Source organism: Athene noctua, unplaced genomic scaffold, assembly GCF_965140245.1.
Source record: "Athene noctua unplaced genomic scaffold, bAthNoc1.hap1.1 HAP1_HAP1_scaffold_42, whole genome shotgun sequence".
NCBI classification, from domain to species: domain Eukaryota; kingdom Metazoa; phylum Chordata; class Aves; order Strigiformes; family Strigidae; genus Athene; species Athene noctua.
Genome location: NW_027437539.1, coordinates 615,773 through 638,045, shown reverse-complemented (window position 1 = coordinate 638,045; position 22,273 = coordinate 615,773). Strand labels below are relative to the sequence as shown.

Below are 22,273 nucleotides of genomic sequence, written 5' to 3'. Positions count from 1 at the left end.
TGAAAAATGAATGCTTGGACTATGAAAATTAGATTTTGGACCATAAAAATGAGGCCCGATTGTAGAAAAATGAGGATTTTCACACAGAGAAGGATCTTTTTCACCTTGAAATGGGATATGTGGCCGAAACGTGAGGGATCATCTGTGAAAAATGAATGCATGGAGTATAAAAATGAGTTTTTGGACCCTAAAAATGAGGCCCAATTGTAGAAAAATGAGGAATATCAGGAAAATAATGGTGCTTTTTGATCTTGAAATAGGTTTTGTGCCCTAAATGTAAGGGATTCTCTGTTAAAAATGAATTCTTGGAGTATAAAAATGAGCTTTTGGACCATGAAATGTGGCCTGATTGTCGAAAAATGAGGATTTTCACACAGAGAAGGTTCTTTTTCACCTTGAAATGGGATTTGTGGCCGAAACGTGAGGGATTGTCTGTGAAAAATGAATGCATGGAGTATAAAAATGAGCTTTTGGATCATAAAAATGAAACTAATTGTAGAAAAATTAGGATTTTCACACAATACAGGTGATTTTAGACCTGAAATGGGCTAGAGTAGGCATTATCTCTGAAAAATGAATGCTTGGACTTAAAAAATGAGGATTTGGACAATAAAAATGAGGCCCAATTGTAGAAAAATGAGGAATATCAGGAAAATAATGGTGCTTTTTGATCTTGAAATAGGTTTTGTGCCCTAAATGTGAGGGATCATCTGTGAAAAATGAATGCTTGGAGTATAAAAATGAGCTTTTGGAACATAAAAATGAGAACTAATTGTAGAAAAATGAGGATTTTGAAATTATAGAGGTGCTTTTAGACCTTGAAATGGGGTAGAGTAATTATTATCTGTTAAAAATGAATGCTTGGACTATGAAAATGAGATTTTGGACCATAAAAATGAGGCCCAATTGTAGAAAAATGAGGATTTTCACACAGAGAAGGTTCTTTTTCACCTTGAAATGGGATTTGTGGCCAAAACGTGAGGGATTGTCTGTGAAAAATGAATGCATGGAATATAAAAATGAGATTTTTGATCTTGAAATAGGATTTGTGCCCTAAATGTGAGGGATTCTCTGTGAAAAATGAATGCTTGGAGTGATAAAATGAGCTTTTGGATCATAAAAATGAAACTAATTGTAGAAAAATAAGGATTTTCACACAAAACGGATGATTTTAGAGATTGAAATGGGGTAGAGGAGGCATTATCTGTGAAAAATGAATGCTTGGACTAAAAAAATGAGGATTATGACAATAAAAATGAGGCCCAATTGTAGAAAAATGAGGAATATCAGGAAAATAATGGTGCTTTTTGATCTTGAAATAGGTTTTGTGCCCTAAATGTGAGGGATTCTCTGTGAAAAATGAATGCTTGGAGTATAACAACGAGCTTTTGGACCATGAAATGTGGCCTGATTGTCGAAAATTGAGGATTTTCACAGAGAGAAGGTTCTTTTTCAACTTGAAATCAGATTTGTGCCCGAAAAGTGAGTTATCACCTGTGAAAAATGATTGCACGGAGTATAAAAATGAGCTTTTGGACCATAAAAATGAGGCCTAATTGTAGAAAAATGAGGATTTTCACACAGAGAAGGATCTTTTTCACCTTGAAATGGGATATGTGGCCGAAACGTGAGGGATCGTCTGTGAAAAATGAATGCATGGAGTATAAAAATGAGCTTTTTGATCTTGAAATAGGATTTGTGCCCTAAATGTGAGGGATTCTCTGTGAAAAATGAATGCTTGGAGTATAACAATGAGCTTTTGGACCATGAAATGTGGCCTGATTGTCGAAAATTGAGGATTTTCACACAGAGAAGGTTCTTTTTCACCTTGAAATGGGATTTTTGGCCGAAACGTGAGGGATCGTCTGTGAAAAATGAATGCATGGAATATAAAAATGAGCTTTTTGATCTTGAAATAGGATTTGTTCCCTAAATGTGAGGGATTCTCTGTGAAAAATGAATGCTTGGAGTATAAAAATGAGCTTTTGGACCATGAAATGTGGCCTGATTGTCGAAAATTGAGGATTTTCACAGAGAGAAGGTCCTTTTTCACCTTGAAATCAGATTTCTGACTGAAAAGTGAGGGATCATCTGTGAAAAATGAATGCACGGAGTATAAAAATGAGCTTTTGGACCATAAAAATGAGGCCTAATTGTAGAAAAATGAGGATTTTCACACAGAGAAGGTTCTTTTTCACCTTGAAATGGGATTTGTGGCCGAAACATGAGGGATTGTCTGTGAAAAATGAATGCATGGAGTATAAAAATGAGCTTTTGGATCATAAAAATGAAACTAATTGTAGAAAAATAAGGATTTTCACACAAAACTGGTGATTTTAGACCTTGAAATGGGATAGAGGAGGCATTATCTCTGAAAAATGAATGCTTTGACTATAAAAATGAGGATTTGGACAATAAAAATAGAGGCCTCATTGAAGAAAAATGAGGAATATCAGGAGAATAATGGTGCTTTTTGATCTTGAACAATGTTTTGTGCCCTAAATGTGAGGGATTGTCTGTGAAAAATGAATGCTTGGACTAAAAAAATGAGGATTTGGACAATAAAAAAAGAGGCCTCATTGAAGAAAAATGAGGAATATCAGGAAAATAATGGTGCTTTTTGATCTTGAAATAGGTATTGTGCCCTAAATGTGATGGATTGTCTGTGAAAAATGAATGCTTGGAGTATAAAAATGAGCTTTTGGAACATAAATATGAGAACTAATTGTAGAAAAATGAGGATTTTCAAATTAAAGAGGTGCTTTTAGACCTTGAAATGGGGTAGAGTAATTATTATCTGTGAAAAATGAATGCTTGGACTATGAAAATTAGATTTTGGACCATAAAAAAGAGGCCCGATTGTAGAAAAATGAGGATTTTCACACAGAGATGGATCTTTTTCACCTTGAAATGGGATATGTGGCCGAAACGTGAGGGATCGTCTGTGAAAAATGAATGCATGGAGTATAAAAATGAGCTTTTTGATCTTGAAATAGGATTTGTGCCCTAAATGTGAGGGATTCTCTGTGAAAAATGAATGCTTGGAGTACAACAACGAGCTTTTGGACCATGAAATGTGGCCTGATTGTAGAAAAATGAGGATTTTCACACAGAGAAGGTTCTTTTTCACCTTGAAATGGGATTTTTGGCCGAAACGTGAGGGATCGTCTGTGAAAAATGAATGCATGGAATATAAAAATGAGCTTTTTGATCTTGAAATAGGATTTGTTCCCTAAATGTGAGGGATTCTCTGCGAAAAATGAATGCTTGGAGTATAAAAATGAGCTTTTGGACCATGAAATGTGGCCTGATTGTCGAAAATTGAGGATTTTCACAGAGAGAAGGTCCTTTTTCACCTTGAAATCAGATTTCTGACTGAAAAGTGAGGGATCATCTGTGAAAAATGAATGCACGGAGTATAAAAATGAGCTTTTGGACCATATAAATGAGGCCTAATTGTAGAAAAATGAGGATTTTCACACAGAGAAGGTTCTTTTTCACCTTGAAATGGGATTTGTGTCCGAAACGTGAGGGATTGTCTGTGAAAAATGAATGCATGGAGTATAAAAATGAGCTTTTGGATCATAAAAATGAAACTAATTGTAGAAAAATTAGGATTTTCACACAATACAGGTGATTTTAGACCTGAAATGGGGTAGAGGAGGCATTATCTCTGAAAAATGAATGCTTGGAGTATAAAAATGAGCTTTTGGACCATGAAATGTGGCCTGATTGTCGAAAATTGAGGATTTTCACAGAGAGAATGTTCTTTTTCAACTTGAAAGCAGATTTCTGACTGAAAAGTGAGTTATCACCTGTGAAAAATGAATGCACGGAGTATAAAAATGAGCTTTTGGACCATAAAAATGAGGCCTAATTGTAGAAAAATGAGGATTTTCACACAGAGAAGGTTCTTTTTCACCTTGAAATGGGATTTGTGGCCGAAACGTTAGGGATTGTCTGTGAAAAATGAATGCAAGGAGTATAAAAATGTGCTTTTGGATCATAAAAATTAAACTAATTGTAGAAAAATTAGGATTTTCACACAATACAGGTGATTTTATACCTGAAATGGGGTAGAGTAGGCATTATCTCTGAAAAATGAATGCTTGGACTTAAAAAATGAGGATTTGGACAATAAAAATGAGGCCCAATTGTAGAAAAATGAGGAATATCAGGAAAATAATGGTGCTTTTTGATCTTGAAATAGGTTTTGTGCCCTAAATGTGAGGGATCATCTGTGAAAAATGAATGCTTGGAGTATAAAAATGAGCTTTTGGAACATAAAAATGAGAACTAATTGTAGAAAAATGAGGATTTTGAAATTATAGAGGTGCTTTTAGACCTTGAAATGGGGTAGAGTAATTATTATCTGTTAAAAATGAATGCTTGGACTATGAAAATGAGATTTTGGACCATAAAAATGAGGACCAATTGTAGAAAAATGAGGATTTTCACACAGAGAAGGTTCTTTTTCACCTTGAAATGGGATTTGTGGCCAAAACGTGAGGGATTGTCTGTGAAAAATGAATGCATGGAATATAAAAATGAGATTTTTGATCTTGAAATAGGATTTGTGCCCTAAATGTGAGGGATTCTCTGTGAAAAATGAATGCTTGGAGTGTTAAAATGAGCTTTTGGATCATAAAAATGAAACTAATTGTAGAAAAATAAGGATTTTCACACAAAACGGATGATTTTAGAGATTGAAATGGGGTAGAGGAGGCATTATCTGTGAAAAATGAATGCTTGGACTAAAAAAATGAGGATTATGACAATAAAAATGAGGCCCAATTGTAGAAAAATGAGGAATATCAGGAAAATAATGGTGCTTTTTGATCTTGAAATAGGTTTTGTGCCCTAAATGTGAGGGATTCTCTGTGAAAAATGAATGCTTGGAGTATAACAACGAGCTTTTGGACCATGAAATGTGGCCTGATTGTCGAAAATTGAGGATTTTCACAGAGAGAATATTCTTTTTCAACTTGAAATCAGATTTGTGCCCGAAAAGTGAGGGATCACCTGTGAAAAATGAATGCACGGAGTATAAAAATGAGCTTTTGGACCATAAAAATGAGGCCTAATTGTAGAAAAATGAGGATTTTCACACAGAGAAGGTTCTTTTTCACCTTGAAATGGGATTTGTGGCCGAAACGTGAGGGATTGTCTGTGAAAAATGAATGCATGGAGTATAAAAATGAGCTTTTGGATCATAAAAATGAAACTAATTGTAGAAAAATTAGGATTTTCACACAATACAGGTGATTTTAGACCTGAAATGGGGTAGAGTAGGCATTATCTCTGAAAAATGAATGCTTGGACTAAAAAATAAGGATTTGGACAATAAAAATAGAAGCCTCATTGAAGAAAAATGAGGAATATCAGGAGAATAATGGTGCTTTTTGATCTTGAACAATGTTTTGTGCCCTAAATGTGAGGGATTGTCTGTGAAAAATGAATGCTTGGACTAAAAAAATGAGGATTTGGACAATAAAAAAAGAGGCCTCATTGAAGAAAAATGAGGAATATCAGGAAAATAATGGTGCTTTTTGATCTTGAAATAGGTTTTGTGCCCTAAATGTGAGGTATTCTCTCTGAAAAATGAATGCTTGGACTAATAAAATGAGCTATTGGACCATGAAATGTGGCCTGATTGTCGAAAAATGAGGATTTTCACACAGAGAAGGTTCTTTTTCACCTTGAAGTCAGATTTCTGACTGAAAAGTGAGGGATCATCTGTGAAAAATGAATGAATGGAGTATAAAAATGAGCTTTTGGACCATAAAAATGAGGCCTAATAGTAGAAAAATTAGGATTTTTGCACAAAACAGGTGATTTTAGACCTGAAATGGGGTAGAGTAGGCATTATCTCTGAAAAATGAATGCTTGGGCTATAAAAATGAGGATTTGGACTATAAAAATAGAGGCCTCATTGAAGAAAAATGAGGAATATCAGGAAAATAATGGTGCTTTTTGATCTTGAACAATGTTTTGTGCCCTAAATGTGAGGGATCATCTGTATAAATGAATGCATGGAGTATAAAATGAGATTTTGGACCCTAAAAATGAGGCCCAATTGTAGAAAAATGAGGAATATCAGGAAAATAATGGTGCTTTTTGATCTTAAAATAGGTTTTGTGCCCTAAATGTGAGGGATCATCTGTGAAAAATGAATGCATGGAGTATAAAATGAGATTTTGGACCATAAAAATGAGGCCCAATTGTAGAAAAATGAGGATTTTCACTCTAAGTATGTTCTTTTTCACCTTGAAATGGGATTTGTGGCCGAAACGTGAGGGATCGTCTGTGAAAAATGAATGCATGGAGTATAAAAATGAGCTTTTGGATCATAAAAATGAGAACTAACTGTAGAAAATTGAGGATTTTCAGACAGAGAAGGTTCTTTTTCACCTTGAAATGGGATTTGTGGCCGAAACGTGAGGGATTGTCTGTGAAAAATGAATGCATGGAGTATAAAAATGAGCTTTTTGATCTTGAAATAGGATTTGTGCCCTAAATGTAAGGGATTGTCTGCAAAGTATGAATGCTTGGAATAAAAAAATGAGATTTTTCACCATGAAAATGAGGCCTAATTGTAGAAAAATAAGGATTTTCAGACAAAGATTCTGATTTTTCACCTTGAAATGGGATTTGTGCCCAAAAAGTGAGGGATCACCTGTGAAAAATGAATGCACGGAGTATAAAAATGAGATTTTGGACCATAAAAATGAGGCCTAATTGTAGAAAAATGAGTATTTTCACACATAACAGGTGATTTTAGACCTGAAATGGGGTAGAGGAGGCATTATCTCTGAAAAATGAATGCTTGGACTATAAAAATGAGGATTTGGACAATAAAAATAGAGGACTTATTGTAGAAAAATGAGGAATATCAGGAATATAATGGTGCTTTTAGATCTTGAACAATGTTTTGTGCCCTAAATGTGAAGGATCATCTGTGAAAAATGAATGCATGGAGTATAAAAATGAGATTTTGGACCCTAAAAATGAGGCCCAATTGTAGAAAGATGAGGAATATCAGGAAAATAATGGTGCTTTTTGATCTTGAAATAGGTTTTGTGCCCTAAATGTAAGGGATTCTCTGTGAAAAATGAATGCTTGGAGTATAAAAATGAGCTTTTGGACCATGAAATGTGGCCTGCTTGTCGAAAAATGAGGATTTTCACACAGAGAAGGTTCTTTTTCACCTTGAAGTCAGATTTCTGACTGAAAAGTGAGGGATCATCTTTGAAAAATGAATGTACGGAGTATAAAATGAGATTTTGGACCATAAAAATGAGGCCTAATTGTAGAAAAATTAGGATTTTCACACAAAACTGGTGATTTTAGACCTGAAATGGGGTAGAGGAGGCATTATCTCTGAAAAATGAAGACTTGGACTATAAAAATGAGGATTTGGACAATAAAAATAGAGGCCTCATTGAAGAAAAATTAGCAATATCAGGAAAATAATGTTGCTTTTTGATCTTGAACAAGGTATTGTGCCCTAAATGTGAGGGATCATCTGTGAAAAATGAATGCTTGGAGTATAAAAATGAGATTTTGGAAAATTAAAAATGAGAACTAATTGTAGAAAAATGAGGATTTTCAAATTAAAGAGGTGCTTTTAGAACTTGAAATGGGGTAGAGTAATTATTATCTGTGAAAAATGAATGCTTGGACTATGAAAATTAGATTTTGGACCATAAAAATGAGGCCCGATTGTAGAAAAATGAGGATTTTCACACAGAGAAGGATCTTTTTCACCTTGAAATGGGATATGTGGCCGAAACGTGAGGGATCGTCTGTGAAAAATGAATGCATGGCGTATAAAAATGAGCTTTTTGATCTTGAAATAGGTTTTGTGCCCTAAATGTGAGGGATTGTCTGTGAAAAATGAATGCTTAGAGCATAAAAATGAGCTTTTGGAACATAAAAATGAGAAATAATTGTAGAAAAATGAGGATTTTCAAATTAAAGAGGTGGTTTTAGAACTTGAAATGGGGTAGAGTAATTATTATCTGTGAAAAATGAATGCTTGGACTATAAAAATGGGATTTTGGACCATAAAAATGAAGCCCAATTGTAGAAAAATGAGGATATTCACACAAAGAAAGTTCTTTTTCACCTTGAAATGGGATTTTTGGCCGAAACGTGAGGGATCGTCTGTGAAAAATGAATGCATGGAGTATAAAAATGAGCTTTTTGATCTTGAAATAGGTTTTGTGCCCTAAATGTAAGGGATTGTCTGCAAAGTATGAATGCTTGGAATAAAAAAATGAGATTTTTCACCATGAAAGTGAGGCCTAATTGTAGAAAAATAAGGATTTTCAGACAAAGATTCTGATTTTTCACCTTGAAATGGGATTTGTGCCCAAAAAGTGAGGGATCACCTGTGAAAAATGAATGCACGGAGTATAAAAATGAGCTTTTGGATCATAAAAATGAAACTAATTGTAGAAAAATGAGGATTTTCACACAAAACAGGTGCTGATAGGCCTTGAAATGGGGTATAATAGGCATTATCTCTGAAAAATGAATGCTTGGACTATAAAAATGAGGATTTGGACAATAAAAATAGAGGCCCAATTGTAGAAAAATGAGGAATATCAGGAAAATAGTGGTGCTTTTTGATCTTGAAATAGGTTTTGTGCCCTAAATGTAAGGGATTCTCTATGATAAATGAATGCTTGGAGTATAAAAATGAGCTTTTGGACCATGAAATGTGGCCTGATTGTTGAAAATTGAGGATTTTCACACAGAGAAGGTACTTTTTCACCTTGAAATCAGATTTCTGACTGAAAAGTGAGGGATCATCTGTGAAAAATGAATGCACGGAGTATAAAAATGAGCTTTTGGACCATAAAAATGAGGCCTAATTTTAGAAAAATGAGGATTTTCACACAAAACAGGTGATTTTAGACCTGAAATGGGGTAGAGGAGGCATTATCTCTGAAAAATGAAGACTTGGACTATAAAAATGAGGATTTGGACAATAAAAATAGAGGCCTCATTGAAGAAAAATTAGCAATATCAGGAAAATAATGGTGCTTTTTGATCTTGAAATAGGTTTTGTGCCCTAAATGTGAGGGATCATCTGTGAAAAATGAATGCACGGAGTATAAAAATGAGATTTTGGAAAATTAAAAACGAGAACTAATTGTAGAAAAATGAGGATTTTCAAATTAAAGAGGTGCTTTTAGACCTTGAAATGGGGTAGAGTAATTATTATCTCTGAAAAATGAATGCTTGGACTATAAAAATGAGATTTTGGAAGCTAAAAATGAGGCCCAATTGTAGAAAAATGAGGATTTTCACTCAAAGTAGCTTCTTTTTCACCTTGAAATGGGATTTGTGGCCGAAACGTGAGGGATCGTCTGTGAAAAATGAATGCATGGAGTATAAAAATGAGCTTTTGGATCATAAAAATGAAACTAATTGTAGAAAAATGAGGATTTTCACACAAAACAGGTGATTTTAGACCTTGAAATGGGGTAGAGGAGGCATTATCTCTGAAAAATGAATGCTTGGACTATAAAAATGAGGATTTGGACAATAAAAATAGAGGGCTTATTGAAGAAAAATGAGGAATATCAGGAAAATAATGGTGCTTTTTGATCTTGAAATAGGTTTTGTGCCCTAAATGTAAGGGATTCTCTGTGAAAAATGGATGCTTGGAGTATAAAAATGAGCTTTTGGACCATGAAATGTGGCCTGATTGTCGAAAAATGAGGATTTTCACAGAGAGAAGGTTCTTTTTCACCTTAAAATCGGATTTCTGACTGAAAAGTGAGGGATCATCTGTGAAAAATGAATGCATGGAGTATAAAAATGAGCTTTTGGACTATAAAAATGAGGCCTAATTGTAGAAAAATAAGGATTTTCAGACAAAGATTTTGATTTTTCACCTTGAAATGGGATTTGTGTCTGAAAAGTGAGGGATTGTCTGTGTAAAATGAATGCATGGAGTATAAATATGAGATTTTGGACGATAAAAATTAGGACCAATTGTAGAAAAATGAGGAATATCAGGAAAAGAATGGAGCTTTTTGATCTTGAAATAGGTTTTTTGCCCTAAATGTGAGGGATTGTCTGTGAAAAATGAATGCCTGCAGTATAAATACTAGTTTTTGCGCCATAAAAAATGATGCCTAATTGTCGAAAAATGAGGATTTTCACACAAACAGGTGCTTTTTCACCTTGAAATGGGATTTGTGCCCGAAAAGTGAAGGATCACCTGTGAAAAATGAATGCATGTATTACAAAAATGAGCTTTTGGACCATAAAAATGAGGCCTAATTCTAGAAAAATGATGATTTTTCACACAAAACAGGTGCTTTTAGGCCGTGAAATGGGGTAGAGCACGCATTATCTCTGAAAAATGAATGTTTGCACTATAAAAATTAGGATTTGGAAATAGAGGCCTTATCGTAGAAAAATTAGGAATATCAGGAAAATAATGGTGCTTTTTGATCTTGAAATAGGTTTTTTGCCCTAAATGTGTGGGATTGTCTGTGAAAAATGAATGCTTGGAATAAAAAAAAAAGAGATTTTGCACCATGAAAATGAGGCCTAATTGTAGAAAAATAAGGATTTTCAGACAAAGATTTTGATTTTTCACCCTGAAATGGGATTTGTGCCCGAAAAGTGAGGGATCATCTGTGAAAAATGAATGCATGGAGTATAAAAATGAGCTTTTGGAACATAAAAATGAGAACTAATTGTAGAAAAATGAGGATTTTCACACAAAACGTGATTTTGCACCATGAAATGGGGTATAGTAGGCATTATCTGTGAATAATGTATGCTTGGAGTGTAAAAATGAAGATTTGGGCAATGAAATAACAGGCCTTATTGTAGAAAAATGAGGAATATCAGGAAAATAATGGTGCTTTTTGATCTTGAAATAGGTTTTGTGCCCTAAATGTGAGGGATTGTCTTTGAAAAATGAAATCTTGTAGTCTAAAAATGAGCTTTTGGAGCCTGTAAATGAGGCCTAATTGTAGAAAAATGAGGATTATGAGGAATTGATAAATTTCTGAATTGCCGAATTTTTGAAACACTTTCCCGCTAATCCCCGGGTTACTGGAGCCGGTAGTCACCACATGTGAGTGAAGCAACATTTTCTCCCTCTGGTGAAATGCCTGCCTGTATCTTTGAACAGTGGTGTAATTCACAACCCCCTTTTGTCTTAAATAGCGCTGAAAATACGATCCATGGTTCAGATGGCCATCAAATCCCCTTCAAATTTTCTCCAAATTCGGGGATGAAAGGGGGGTCCAGTCTGTGGGGGGTGTGGGGGCACCTGTGTGTGACCGGGGTCGGGATGGGGGGATGTGGGGCCTCTTCTGTGTGAGGGGGTGTGAGCTGTGGGCTGCCGGTGGGTAACGGCGAGGTCTGCCTGGGGCAGCGCTGAGGCAGCTCCCCTGAGAGTGGGGGGCGCGTGGGGGGAGCTGTGGAGACCCCCCCGGGGCGGGATGGGGGTGCTGGCTGGGGGGAGCTGTGGGAACAGCAGCATATTCTGGGGACAGGACTAGAAGAAAAAGTCACAAGTGTTATCTCTTTCACATTTGGAATTAACATGGAGATGTACTGAACCCCCACGATGTGGCTGTCCAGATAAAAAATAACTCAGCTGACATCCCGGGACGCGTGTGGGGCTGCTCCCTGGGACCTCAGGGCCCTGCAGCAGGGCTCAGGACAGTCTGGGACGGGTCTGGAAGGAATCTTGCGCAGATCCCAGAGAAGAGAGCATGCTTGCAGGGATAAAAACCTCTGTTTATCTTCCTTGGAGAAGTCTGGGGCTGCCACCCAGGCTTAGACCTCACAAAAGCAGAGGTGAACAGACTCCCAAAATTCGCTTGGGAGGAGGCTCGGGTGGATCCTGGAGCAAAAACCTTCCCTTAGAGGACAAAACGCATCTCGGGTATCTTCCCTGGAGGAGTCTGGGTTTGCTACCCAGGATTATGCCTGCCTAAAGCAGGGGTGAAAAGGCTCCAGGACATGCCTGGGAGGAATCTTGGTTGGATACTGGAGGAGAGAGATTTCCTCATGAGTTACAAAACATTCCTGGTGCAATCTTTGGAGGAGTCTGGGGGTGCTCCCTGGGATCTTATATCCCTGCAGCAGGGCCAGGGCAGTCTGGGACATGTCTGTCAGGGAGAAATACCTCCGGGCATCTTGCTTGGAGGAGTCTGGGGCTGGTACCAGCCCCTAACGCTGCCCCTGGAGAAAGGGAGAGGAGGAGGAAGCCGACAGATGAGGTGGAATCTCCCAGGGTAGATATTAAAAGACAACTTTATTGTGCCGGTGGAGGGGGATCAGGGCCATCACGCGGGGAAGGCGCACGGCTGGTCCCACCTCAGCGTCTGGGCCGGCTGAAAGGGTTTTGGGCCCGATGTTCCAGGCAGGAGCGGTGCCTCCTCTGCACGGGCCCACGGGGGCTGGAGCTGCTGCCCTTGAGCACTGAGTAGGGGCAGGAGGACTCTGCTGGCAGCTGGCTGGCGGTGCCGGGGCTGCTGCTCTCCAACCTCATGGGAATTCGGATGCCCATGAGGAGCATATCAAAGGTAAAGTCACACTTGTGTCTGCAGTGAGGGCAGCTGAAGGAACTAAGCAGTGTACCGAGCCTGGCCCTGCAGCGGAAACAAAAGGAGCAGGAGTTAGACCCTGGTGCTGCCCAGCTCCTGCCGTGTCCGGGGGTGAGGGAACGGCTCCTACCTGGATGCAGACCCGGTGGAACCAGGCGTGTTTGCAGATGGGGCACACCAAGGTGTGGAAGGACTTTCTGTCCCCCACAGGCTCCAGGCAGATGAGGCAGTCGGTGTTCTCCTCCGGAGCCGCCTCCACCTGCTGCTCTGGGCGGTGCTCCCTGCAGAAGCACCTGGGGGGCAGAGGGAAGGGATGGGTGAGGTGAGAAGTGCTGGGTAATGGTCAGCACCCCACCAGAATTCCCTGCAGGCTGTGAGGAACCCTGCTGCACCCAGGGCAGACACAAACCCTGTTCGGAAGAACCTCTGGCACAGATCAGCTCCAGGCAGGGGTGGACAAGGCCCTCTGAGGTCCTCTCCGGCTGTTCCTGTCAGTCCACGCTCCGTGACAGAAACCCCCTGGGTCAGAGCTGCCCGGGCTGAGGCGTTCACGGGAGGAAACTCTGCCATAAGCTCCGGCAGGAGCAGCAGCCCGGGCAGTTTGTCTCTGGGCTCTGTCTGCCATTAGCGATGGGATTCACCCACCAAACGGCTCCCGGCCCCCCACAAATACCCAGCCCCATGCCGGGGGAGGGACGGGGAGCTGCTCCCAGTGCCCCGGCCCCGGCCCTCTGACAGCAGAGCCGCTGACTTTAGGGCTGTGCCGGCAGCGCCAGGCTCACTGCGGAACCCACCCGAAGCCCTTTGGCACTAACGGCCCCGCTGGAGATGCCTCAGGGCTCGGGAGCTACAGCGAGAGGCAAAACGGGGTTCAAGCGGCCCCAGTGCCCGGGGTCGCTGCTCCCCCGGGCGGGCTGAAGGACGGTGCCTTCCAGCCCCGAACCGCCGCTCCCCCCGTGTCAGCTCCCCGGGAATTCAGCACCACGAGAGCCCGGACAGGCCGCGGGGCCGCGGCGGGGGGAAGCCGCCTCTCGGGGTTTTTGCCCTTCTCCCGCCCGAAGCTCCCGCCGCTCCGGGGTGCCGCTGTACTCACCCCGAGCGGCTGCTCCCGCGCAGGGGCCGGCCGAGGCTCCCTCCTCCCGGGGGTGCCCGCGGGGGGGCCGGCGGGGGCCGGGCGGAGCGGCGCTTCGCTCCCGCGGAGGGCGCCGGGCGCGGGGGGAGCGGTTTCCCCGCCGCCTCCTCCCGGCGCCGGGGCTGCGGGGCCGGCGGGGGGCGGGGGGCGGTTCTCGGCGCGGGGCCGGGACGCGGCTTCCGCCCGGCAAAGGCGGCCGGTTCGCCGCCGCCGGCAGCGAGAGAGCCGCTCCGCCCCGCTCCGCCCCGCCCCGCCCCGCTCCCCCCGCCGGCGCCCGGGGCTCAGCGTCCCGGCCCCCCCCGCCGCTGCCCCGGCCCCGCCGCCGCTGCCTGCCGACCCCCCCCGCCAGCGCCGGCCCCGGCGGGAACCTCCGCGGGTGCTGCCGCCGCCTCCGCCGCTGGGAGCGGGCTGAGGGGAGGGGCGGGGCCAGGAGACATCGGCAGCGAGGGAGGGGCGGGGCCAGGAGACATCGGCAGCGAGGGAGGGGCGGGGCCAGGAGACACTGGCAGTGAGGGAGGGGCGGGGCCAGGAGACATCGGCAGCGAGGGAGGGGCGGGGCCAGGAGACATCGGCAGCGAGGGAGGGGCGGGGCCAGGAGACATTGGCAGTGGGGGGGCGGGGCCAGCAGCCCATTGGCAGCGGAGCGGAGGGGCGGGGCCAGCAGCCCCTCTGGCCGTTCCCGCCCCCAGCCGACACTCTCCGCAGGCCCCAGAGAGCGGTTCCCCTGCAGCCGCTTCAGGGGGAAACGCACCACGGCCCGGTGTCAGTCAGACGAAGCGTCTGCGGCCCAGAAAAGGGCCAATACAGAGCCCGCGCACACTCTGCAAACCCCGACGCCGGGCCCCGGCCGGGACTGGGGGCAGAGGCGGGCGAGCGCCCTGCAGGAAGGGCCGAGGGCGCGGCAGTGCGATGTGTGCCTCGAGGGTTGGGTTTTGGGTGAAAAGAGCCGATGGATGGAACTGTATGACGTTAACTGCCAACTAAGGCTGTTCTTGCATCGCGTCATCGCTCCGGCTGACAGAGCTTCCCCTAACGGCCTGACGTGACTAGAAAAGATGAACTTTGGCAGGGTCAGCACTGATGGCAGCACCTGGTGCCCGGCAGCGCCCTGCAGATGGACACCTTCGCCCTGCAGACTGCGAGCGGGGACCGCGCCAGAGGCACCAGCTCCGCCTGTGGCAGAGACTTCACGCCATCGTCCCGCTGAGCCCGAGGTCACCCGCTCCGCCGACGGAGCCAACTCCGCCTCATCCCTCCTGCCTGCAAAGCCTGTCCTGAGAGATGGAAGCCAAAGTTATGGGCTAAATGATCTCACTGCACAGTTTGGAGGGGTGGCCCACAGACGAAGGGAATGAGATCTGTGGAGACACATTTGAGAGCAGGGAATGGGACGGGGATTCCTTAGAATGTCTTGGGAACCTGAGCATGACGTGAACGGTATATAAATGGTGTAACGTAAGGGGTGGAGCCTGCCCTGGTTTCACTGGGATAGAGTTAATTTTTCTCCTCAGTAGCTCGACTAGCGCTGTGTTTTGGATTCCGTACGGGATTTGCCATGAGAAGAATGCTGATCCTACAGGGGTTGATGTCAGAGATCAAGGTCTCGGCGGGGGCAGAGCCAGAGCCCCAACTTAGCCAGCGGCATGTCCCATCTCCTGTAACGTCGTGCTCAGGGTGTCAAGGAGGGGCGGCTGGGAAGCGGGGGGTTCTCTCCTGCACCTGGGACTGCGAGTGCGGGGTCTCGGTTTTTGGGGATCGCTGGCTGGGAAGGGGCTGGGTATCAGCGGGCGGGTGGTGAGCAATCACAGGGTGCAGCGCCCCTTTGTACTTTCCCTCACTGTTACTGTTTTATCACAATTGCTAGTGACACTGAGCGGAACCCGTAAGGAAAAGGAGCTTTGCCCCCGGTGTGACCCTTCCCCGGGGAGACTGAGCCGGCTGCGGGGCCAGCGAGGCCCGAAGCACCCGGCCATGGCGCTGGGCAGCCGGCCAAGGCCAGCCCGCAAGGAGGGAGGGCTGGGCAAGGGGCTGCCAGGCCCCGGGGGAAGAAACCCTCTGGGCCCGGCCCCTAACGCTGCCCCTGGAGAAAGGGAGAGGAGGAGGAAGGTGACAGATGAGCGTGGAATCTCCCAGGGCAGAGGTTAACAGACAACTTTATTCTGCTGGTGGAGGGGGATCCAGGCCAGCACGTGTGAAGGGCGCACGGCTGGTCCCGCGCCTGCGTCCGCGCCAGTTGTAAAAGTTTTGGGCCCGACGTTCAGCACGGGACTGGTCCCTCCTCCGCATGGGCCCACGGCGGCTGGACCTGTTGCTGCCCTCAGGAGCTGGGGAGTCATGTGATGGCCCCAGTGCCACCTGGCTGGCGGTGCTGGGGCTGCTGCTCTCTGGAACTGGGGAGCCCTGGGACGTCCCCAGCGCTGCCTGGCCGGGGGGGATGCTCTCAGCACTTGGAGCTGGCACGCGTCTCCTCTCCTGGCGTGTTCTGGGCCGGCTGTAGGGTGTCTGAGCCAAACGTTCAGCACGGGAGCGGCGTCGTGTGTGCTGGGGCCCAGATGGCCTGGACCTGCTACTGCCCTCAAGCACTGGGGAGTCATGGGATGGCCCCAGTGCTGCCTGGCCGCTGGTGCTGGGGCGTCTGCTCTCTGGTAGTGGGGAGCCCTGAGACGTCCCCAGCACTGCCTGGACGGGGGTGCTGCTCTCAGCTCTTGGCACTGGCGAGCGGCTTCTATCCCGGCATGTTCTGGGCTGGTGGTCCCTGTGGTCAGGCGCAGGTGAGCTGGAGCTGCTCCTGCCTTCACGTGCTGGGGAGTCATTGGACGGCCCCAATCCCACCTGGCTACTGCTTCTGGGGCTGCTGCTCTCTGGTTCTGGCAAGCTGTAGGATGGCCTCAATCCTGACCCGCTACCAGTGCCAGAGCCAGCGAGCCCTGAGCTGTCAGTGGAGGCTGTAAGGGGGAGCAGGAAGGTCAGGGGCACAGAGGCCACAGTGGAGAGGCCAGAGCGGTGCCCCCAGCCCTCCTGGGGCAGAGAGGCTCTGCCAAGCCCAGCCTGGGCACCCGCTGCCAGGCCTTGCCTGGGCCCTGGCCCCAGCCCAGGGGCATGAAGGTGCTTTGCCTCTTACCATTGCCCAGGACAATACATCTGTCGCACACCCAGATGATCCTGTCGGTGCTGACGTTGGAGCAGCGCCGGTGGGTGCCCTCGGCAGCGCAGGAGCTGCACAGGAGCAGTTCCCAGGGCCTGGGGAACAAAAGGGTTCATGGCTGTGAGGACAAAGTGGCCGCACACGGGGTTGTGCGGCACAGCTCCTGTTCTCAGTCCTTCTGCTCCGAGGTCTCAGTGAGGCAGAGATCCCGTGCAGAGCCCAGGGTGCTGCTTTGGCAACTTACCCCCGTTCCTCTGCGTGCTCCCTGCCCCCGGGACACAGGCACTCACGGGCATCGCAGCGGCTGTGCCTCTCAAGTACTGCTCCAACAGGAGGCCGGTTGTCCTGTGATGGAGGTCTGATGGAGAAAGGGAAATGGCTGAGCCCCTGCTGCCCCAGCATGAGGCCGATGCAGGGCAGCCCTGCTCCTGCCCCCTGCCCGGTTTTCAGCTCCTCCGTGAAGCTGAAGCCCAGGCAGACGGGACAGCGGAGGGGCAGGACTGCAGGGGCAGCCCCGGGCACGGCACAGGGCTTGCAGCCTCCTGTGCTGTGAGCCAGCAGGACACCAACCTCAAGGGCATTCGGATGCCCATGCTGAGCATGTCCTTGAGAAAGTCATTTTGGTTTCTGCAGTGCGGGCATTTGAAGGAAACGCCAGCAGAGAGAGCATGCCTCTGCAGGAGAAACAAATGAGCAGGAGTTAGACCCTGGTGCTGCCCAGCTCCTGCCGTGTCCGGGGGTGAGGGAACGGCTCCTACCTGGATGCAGCCCCGGTGGAACCAGGCGTGTTTGCAGACGGGGCACACCAAGGTGTGGAAGGACTTTCTGTCCCCCACAGGCTCCAGGCAGATGAGGCAGCTGATGTTCTCCTCCGGAGCCGCCTCCACCTGCTGCTCTGGGCGGTGCTCCCTGCAGAAGCACCTGGGGGGCAGAGGGAAGGGATGGGTGAGGTGAGAAGTGCTGCGTCCTCCCCTGGGGGGGGCGAGGAGGGGACAGGAGGTACCTGTGCGGACGAAAGTACTGGGTGACGCATTCACCCTCGATGGCACAGGGCAGGTGGAAGCTGCGGTCGCAGCCCTCCCGGCAGCAGGTGATGGCGGCCCCACTCTGCCCGCAGACGAGGCATCGCTGGAAAGAGCCCGTCAGCGGCAGCCTCAGGGCCTCCCCAGCCAGCCCCACGCCTCCGGGCAGGGCGCAGCATGTGGCCGCTGCTGGGCCACAGCCCACAGATCCGCCCGGCGCCCCAGGCTCCTGGGCTGGAGCTCTGTGGAGCTGCTGGGAGCAAGGCTTTTGTCCCGGGGCTGCTTGGAGGGGCTGGGAGTTCTTCCCTGGGCTCTGGGCTAAGCTCCCCCAGACCTCTCCTCACACAAATCTCCCTGATACGTTCAAGGTCCTCACCCTCTGCGCTGCCTGCTCGATTACGCGGCGATTGTCATCAGTGAAAAATCCCAGCAGCCCTGTTTGCTCATCCCGCCAGCAAAAAAGCTCCCTGGCAAAAACCTACAGAAGAGAAGAGAGAAGGAGCTGATGAGGAGAGCATGGCCGGGAGTTTCTTTCGGCGAGCTGGAGGGATCCCCGGGGCACTCACCACGCAAAAGAGATGGGCATAAAGATTTTGCATGTTGATTTTCTCCCCCAAGAGATCCAGGTCCTCTTCTGATCGGCCGCACAGCATGCACGCTGGAGGGGAGAGAGCAAACGCCGGCGGGAATGAGCACCTCTGTGGGGCTGGGGGAAGCGTCCCTGAGGGATCGTCCCCAGGGCCCTGCTCCGACCCTGAGGGGCTGAGGGGCAGGGCTGGGGGCCGTGGCGAGGAAGGGGCATCGCAGGCACTGCCTCCCCCTGCCACCGCGCTCAGCCCCACGCTGACCCCCGACAGCCCCTCTGCTGTGCTGCGGGAGGGAAACTTTGCTCTCACCCTGCTCCATCGAGTCGGGGGCCTCCTCCTCTCGCCTCTCAGAAATGGTGCAAGTGCACACGAGCGTTGGGAGCGTCCCTGTCCCAGCAGCACCGGGCTGTCTCTCCCAGATGGTCCTCGGCTGGCTCTGAGGGAGAAGCGGGGCGCAGGTCAGCTCTCAGCACAGCCCCGGCGCCCCGAGGTGTGGGACCCCCCACTCCTCCCTCAGCAGCCCCTGACCAGCCCCTTCCCTGCCCTGCTCTCTCCTCACCTCCCAGGTCGCACTGACGCACGGCTGGAACCCAGCGACCCTTGTTAGAGGCTTGTTGCCGTGGGGCACAGCGGCCATTGTGACATCACACCCCCATAGATGGGCAGGGACAGCCTTGGCGTGTCACTGTGGCCATTGTGACATCATGCCCCCATAGATGGGCAGGGACACCACTGGCGGGTCACCGTGGCAACGGTGCCATCAGCATCTCCATAGACGTGCAGGACAGCCTTGGCGTGTCACCACGGCCACAGTGACATCGGCACCCCCACATACAGGCAGGGACGCCCTCAGCCTCCTGCCACCCCCTGAGGTTGGTGTCACCCACGTCACCGGGGCTGCTGCTCCCGCAGCAAGTGCAGAGCCACATGCCAGGCCCCGTGGGGGATCCTGGCCTTGCCCGTCCCACCCACTCCGAGGGGCACCCACCGTGTCCCCGTGCCCCACACAGTCCCCCTGTCCAGAGGTGATGACCTTCAGCCCCAGCCCTGTGCCCACGGCCACCTCCCCAGGCACCACCACTGTCCCCAGTGACCAGCCTGTGGTCAAACTGGTGCCAGCGGCACCCACGATCCCCAGTGCCGCTGTCATTGGCAGCGTCCAGAAGTACAGCGTGGTGTCCCTGTCCCCCACCAGTGACACCAAGGGGGACACCGGGAAACCCACAGGTGCCACCACCCAGCACCCAAACTCCCCCCTCTGACACCGCCCCCAGTGCTGTCCCCCCAGATCAGTCCACAACTGCCCCCCTCCTCCTTTGGGAAAAGCAACAGGATCCCCAGGCAGTGGCCAGTCCCCCCACTCTGCCCAGTGACCCCACTGGGACCCTGCTGCTGGGAACAGGGGCTGGCCTGGTGGTCCTCTGCTCTCCCGGTGTCACCCCCGCTGTGTCCCCAAATGTCCTGGGACCTCTCTATGGGGCTGGGGAGTGTCCTGGGCCCCCGCTCCCGTGTGTGCCCCAGGTCTCCCACTGTCCTGGGATGCCTCTATAAAGACAGGGGTGGCCTGGGGGTCCCCCCGTGTCACCTCACAGAGTTTGTGCCCCAACAGCACATTTGACCAAATACTGACAGAGGGTGACTCTCCATGTTCATTGGATTACACCTCACAAATATCCATATGCAGGAGTCAGGCTGCCTTCGCTCTAGAGGCCGGTGTCCGCAGTTTGTGTTCTCTTTGCGCCTGGGCATTGCCTCCTGGGGGGCGTCTCCGGGGGCTTTGGGAGGAAGGCTCACCGTCCTCCTCCCCTTGTACTTCTCCTCAGAGCACGCACAGATTCTCTCAGCCAATTTCTTGAACAACAGGAACGGTTCCAGCTGGTTTATCACCTCTATCTTATGTGAAACCACAGCTTTTAGATGGAAGGAGCCATGGAAGGAGCTGGGAGTGTTCAGTGCGAGGAGGAGGAGGCTGAGGGGAGCCCTCATCCCTCTCTGCAGCTCCTGACGGGACATTGCAGAGAGGCTGGGGCTGGGCTCTGCTCCCAGGGGATCAGGGACAGAACAAGAGGGAATGGCTGGAAACTGCAGCAGGGGAGGGTCAGGCTGGGCATGAGGAAAAAAATCTCACGGAAACAGTGATGAGAGAGTGGAACAAGCTGCCCAGGGAGGTGGTGGAGTCGCCATCCCTGCATGTGCTTAAGGGTCTTTGAGATGAGGTGTTGGGGGATATGGGGTAGGGGAGACCTTTGTAGAGTCAGGCTGATGGTTGGACTCGAGGATCCCAAGGGTCTTTTTCCAACCTGAGTGATTCTGTGGTTAGTTTTTACTGTCCCTATATATTCTACACGTGCTGGAACCCATCTGCTTTCCAAGGACGTGTCTCTTACTTTTGCCGAACATTGTAGTTCTTGGTGAGTTTCCACAGAAAACCGCTTTGTTTTGACGAACGCCGCAGTCCTTGGAAAGCTTCCGCAGAGCAGTCAGGGCAAGCAGGATGATCAAGCAATATTCAGCAATCGTTATAAGTTGCTGTAACTACAGACGCTGCAAAGCAGGTGATCCTTTCCTTGTATCACGGAGGATCCTCTAGTGGCACACAACAAGCCCCGGGGGCACAGAGCTCCGGTCAGAGCTCTGCTCCCCCTCGGCAGGGCTGCCCCCCAGGAAGGACCCAGCAAGACCCCCAGCGAGCCCCACCAGTGGGGACTGGGGCCGGGCAGCCAGAAATGGGTCCCCGGGGACTCGCTGGTGAACCTTGCAGTGGTGTGAGGGTTCTCCAGGTAGGGCAGCCTCTGGCGCAGATATTCCTCCACGCTGCGCCTCTTGTGGGCTCTCTGAGGTGTGGTCCCTCCGCAGCCGTCTGCCAAAGAGATTTTTAGAAACCTCTTTTCTCTGAGGATATTTTTAATAGCAGGAATAACTAATAAATAGATATTTATAGGTTTCATTAATAGAGCACAGGTGCTTGAGGAACAATACTGACAGTTCAGTGCATACACTGCCCGTTTGTCCCCAGTACAGCCCTCACCACGGCTGACTTAAACCCCAGTCAAACTGAATCACTCAAAATTAATCTTAGATATTAAGTTTTAGGCAAAACAAACGTATTCTTTTTTTTAAAAAAAAAGTGATTAACTTGTGGTAAGTCATTTAGAAAGGGGACATAACGAAAAGCTGGACATAGACTGAGCATCTCTCAAATAGAACATTTTGGAGTCTTTTCTCAGAAGGCTAAAGGTGAATTATTGTGGTGGTTTGACCTGGGCTAAATGCCAGGTACCACCAAGTCGCTCTATCACTTCTGCCCCCTTCCCTTTGTTTCCTCAACAGGGCAAAGAGGGGAAAGAAAATAAGATAGACCAACCCTTGTGGGTAAAACAAAAGCAGTTTTAATAGAAGCAAAGCGAAGCAAAGGTCCGCGCCCGGAAACAAAAAAAAAAAGAAACCAGATTTATTCTCTCCTTCCCATGGAGAGGCGATGTGGGGCCTTCTCAGGAAGCGGGGCTCCCATACGCGGAGTGCTTGCCTCGGAGGACCGAGGGTGACCCCCCCCCCCCCCTTCCTCCTTCCTCCCAGCTTTATACTGGAGCAGTCAGATGGACTGGAATGTCCCTTGGTCAGCTGGGGTCAGCTGTCCGGGCTGTGTCCCCTCCCGAGATCTCGCCCACCCCGTCCCACCGGAGCCCTGGTGCCGCGTAAGCACCACTCAGCAGCAGCCACCACACCAGGGTGCTGCCAACACCCTGCAGCTCCCAGCGTAAACCACAGCACCGTGGGGCTGCTGTAGGGGAAAGCCA

General features: G+C 48.4%; 1 protein-coding gene across 1 annotated transcript; it reads right to left on the bottom strand.

Moving 5' to 3' along the window:
- Nucleotides 1-12,435: 12,435 nt before the first annotated feature.
- Nucleotides 12,436-13,566, bottom strand: LOC141954952 (E3 ubiquitin-protein ligase PHF7-like). The gene is made up of 3 exons (XM_074895050.1): nucleotides 13,000-13,566; nucleotides 12,721-12,883; nucleotides 12,436-12,635 (listed from the first exon to the last, which is right to left on the bottom strand). Exons 1-3 carry the CDS (start codon nucleotides 13,158-13,160, stop codon nucleotides 12,612-12,614), a joined length of 348 nt encoding a protein of 115 aa, XP_074751151.1. The 5' UTR covers nucleotides 13,161-13,566; the 3' UTR covers nucleotides 12,436-12,611.
- Nucleotides 13,567-22,273: the final 8,707 nt, after the last annotated feature.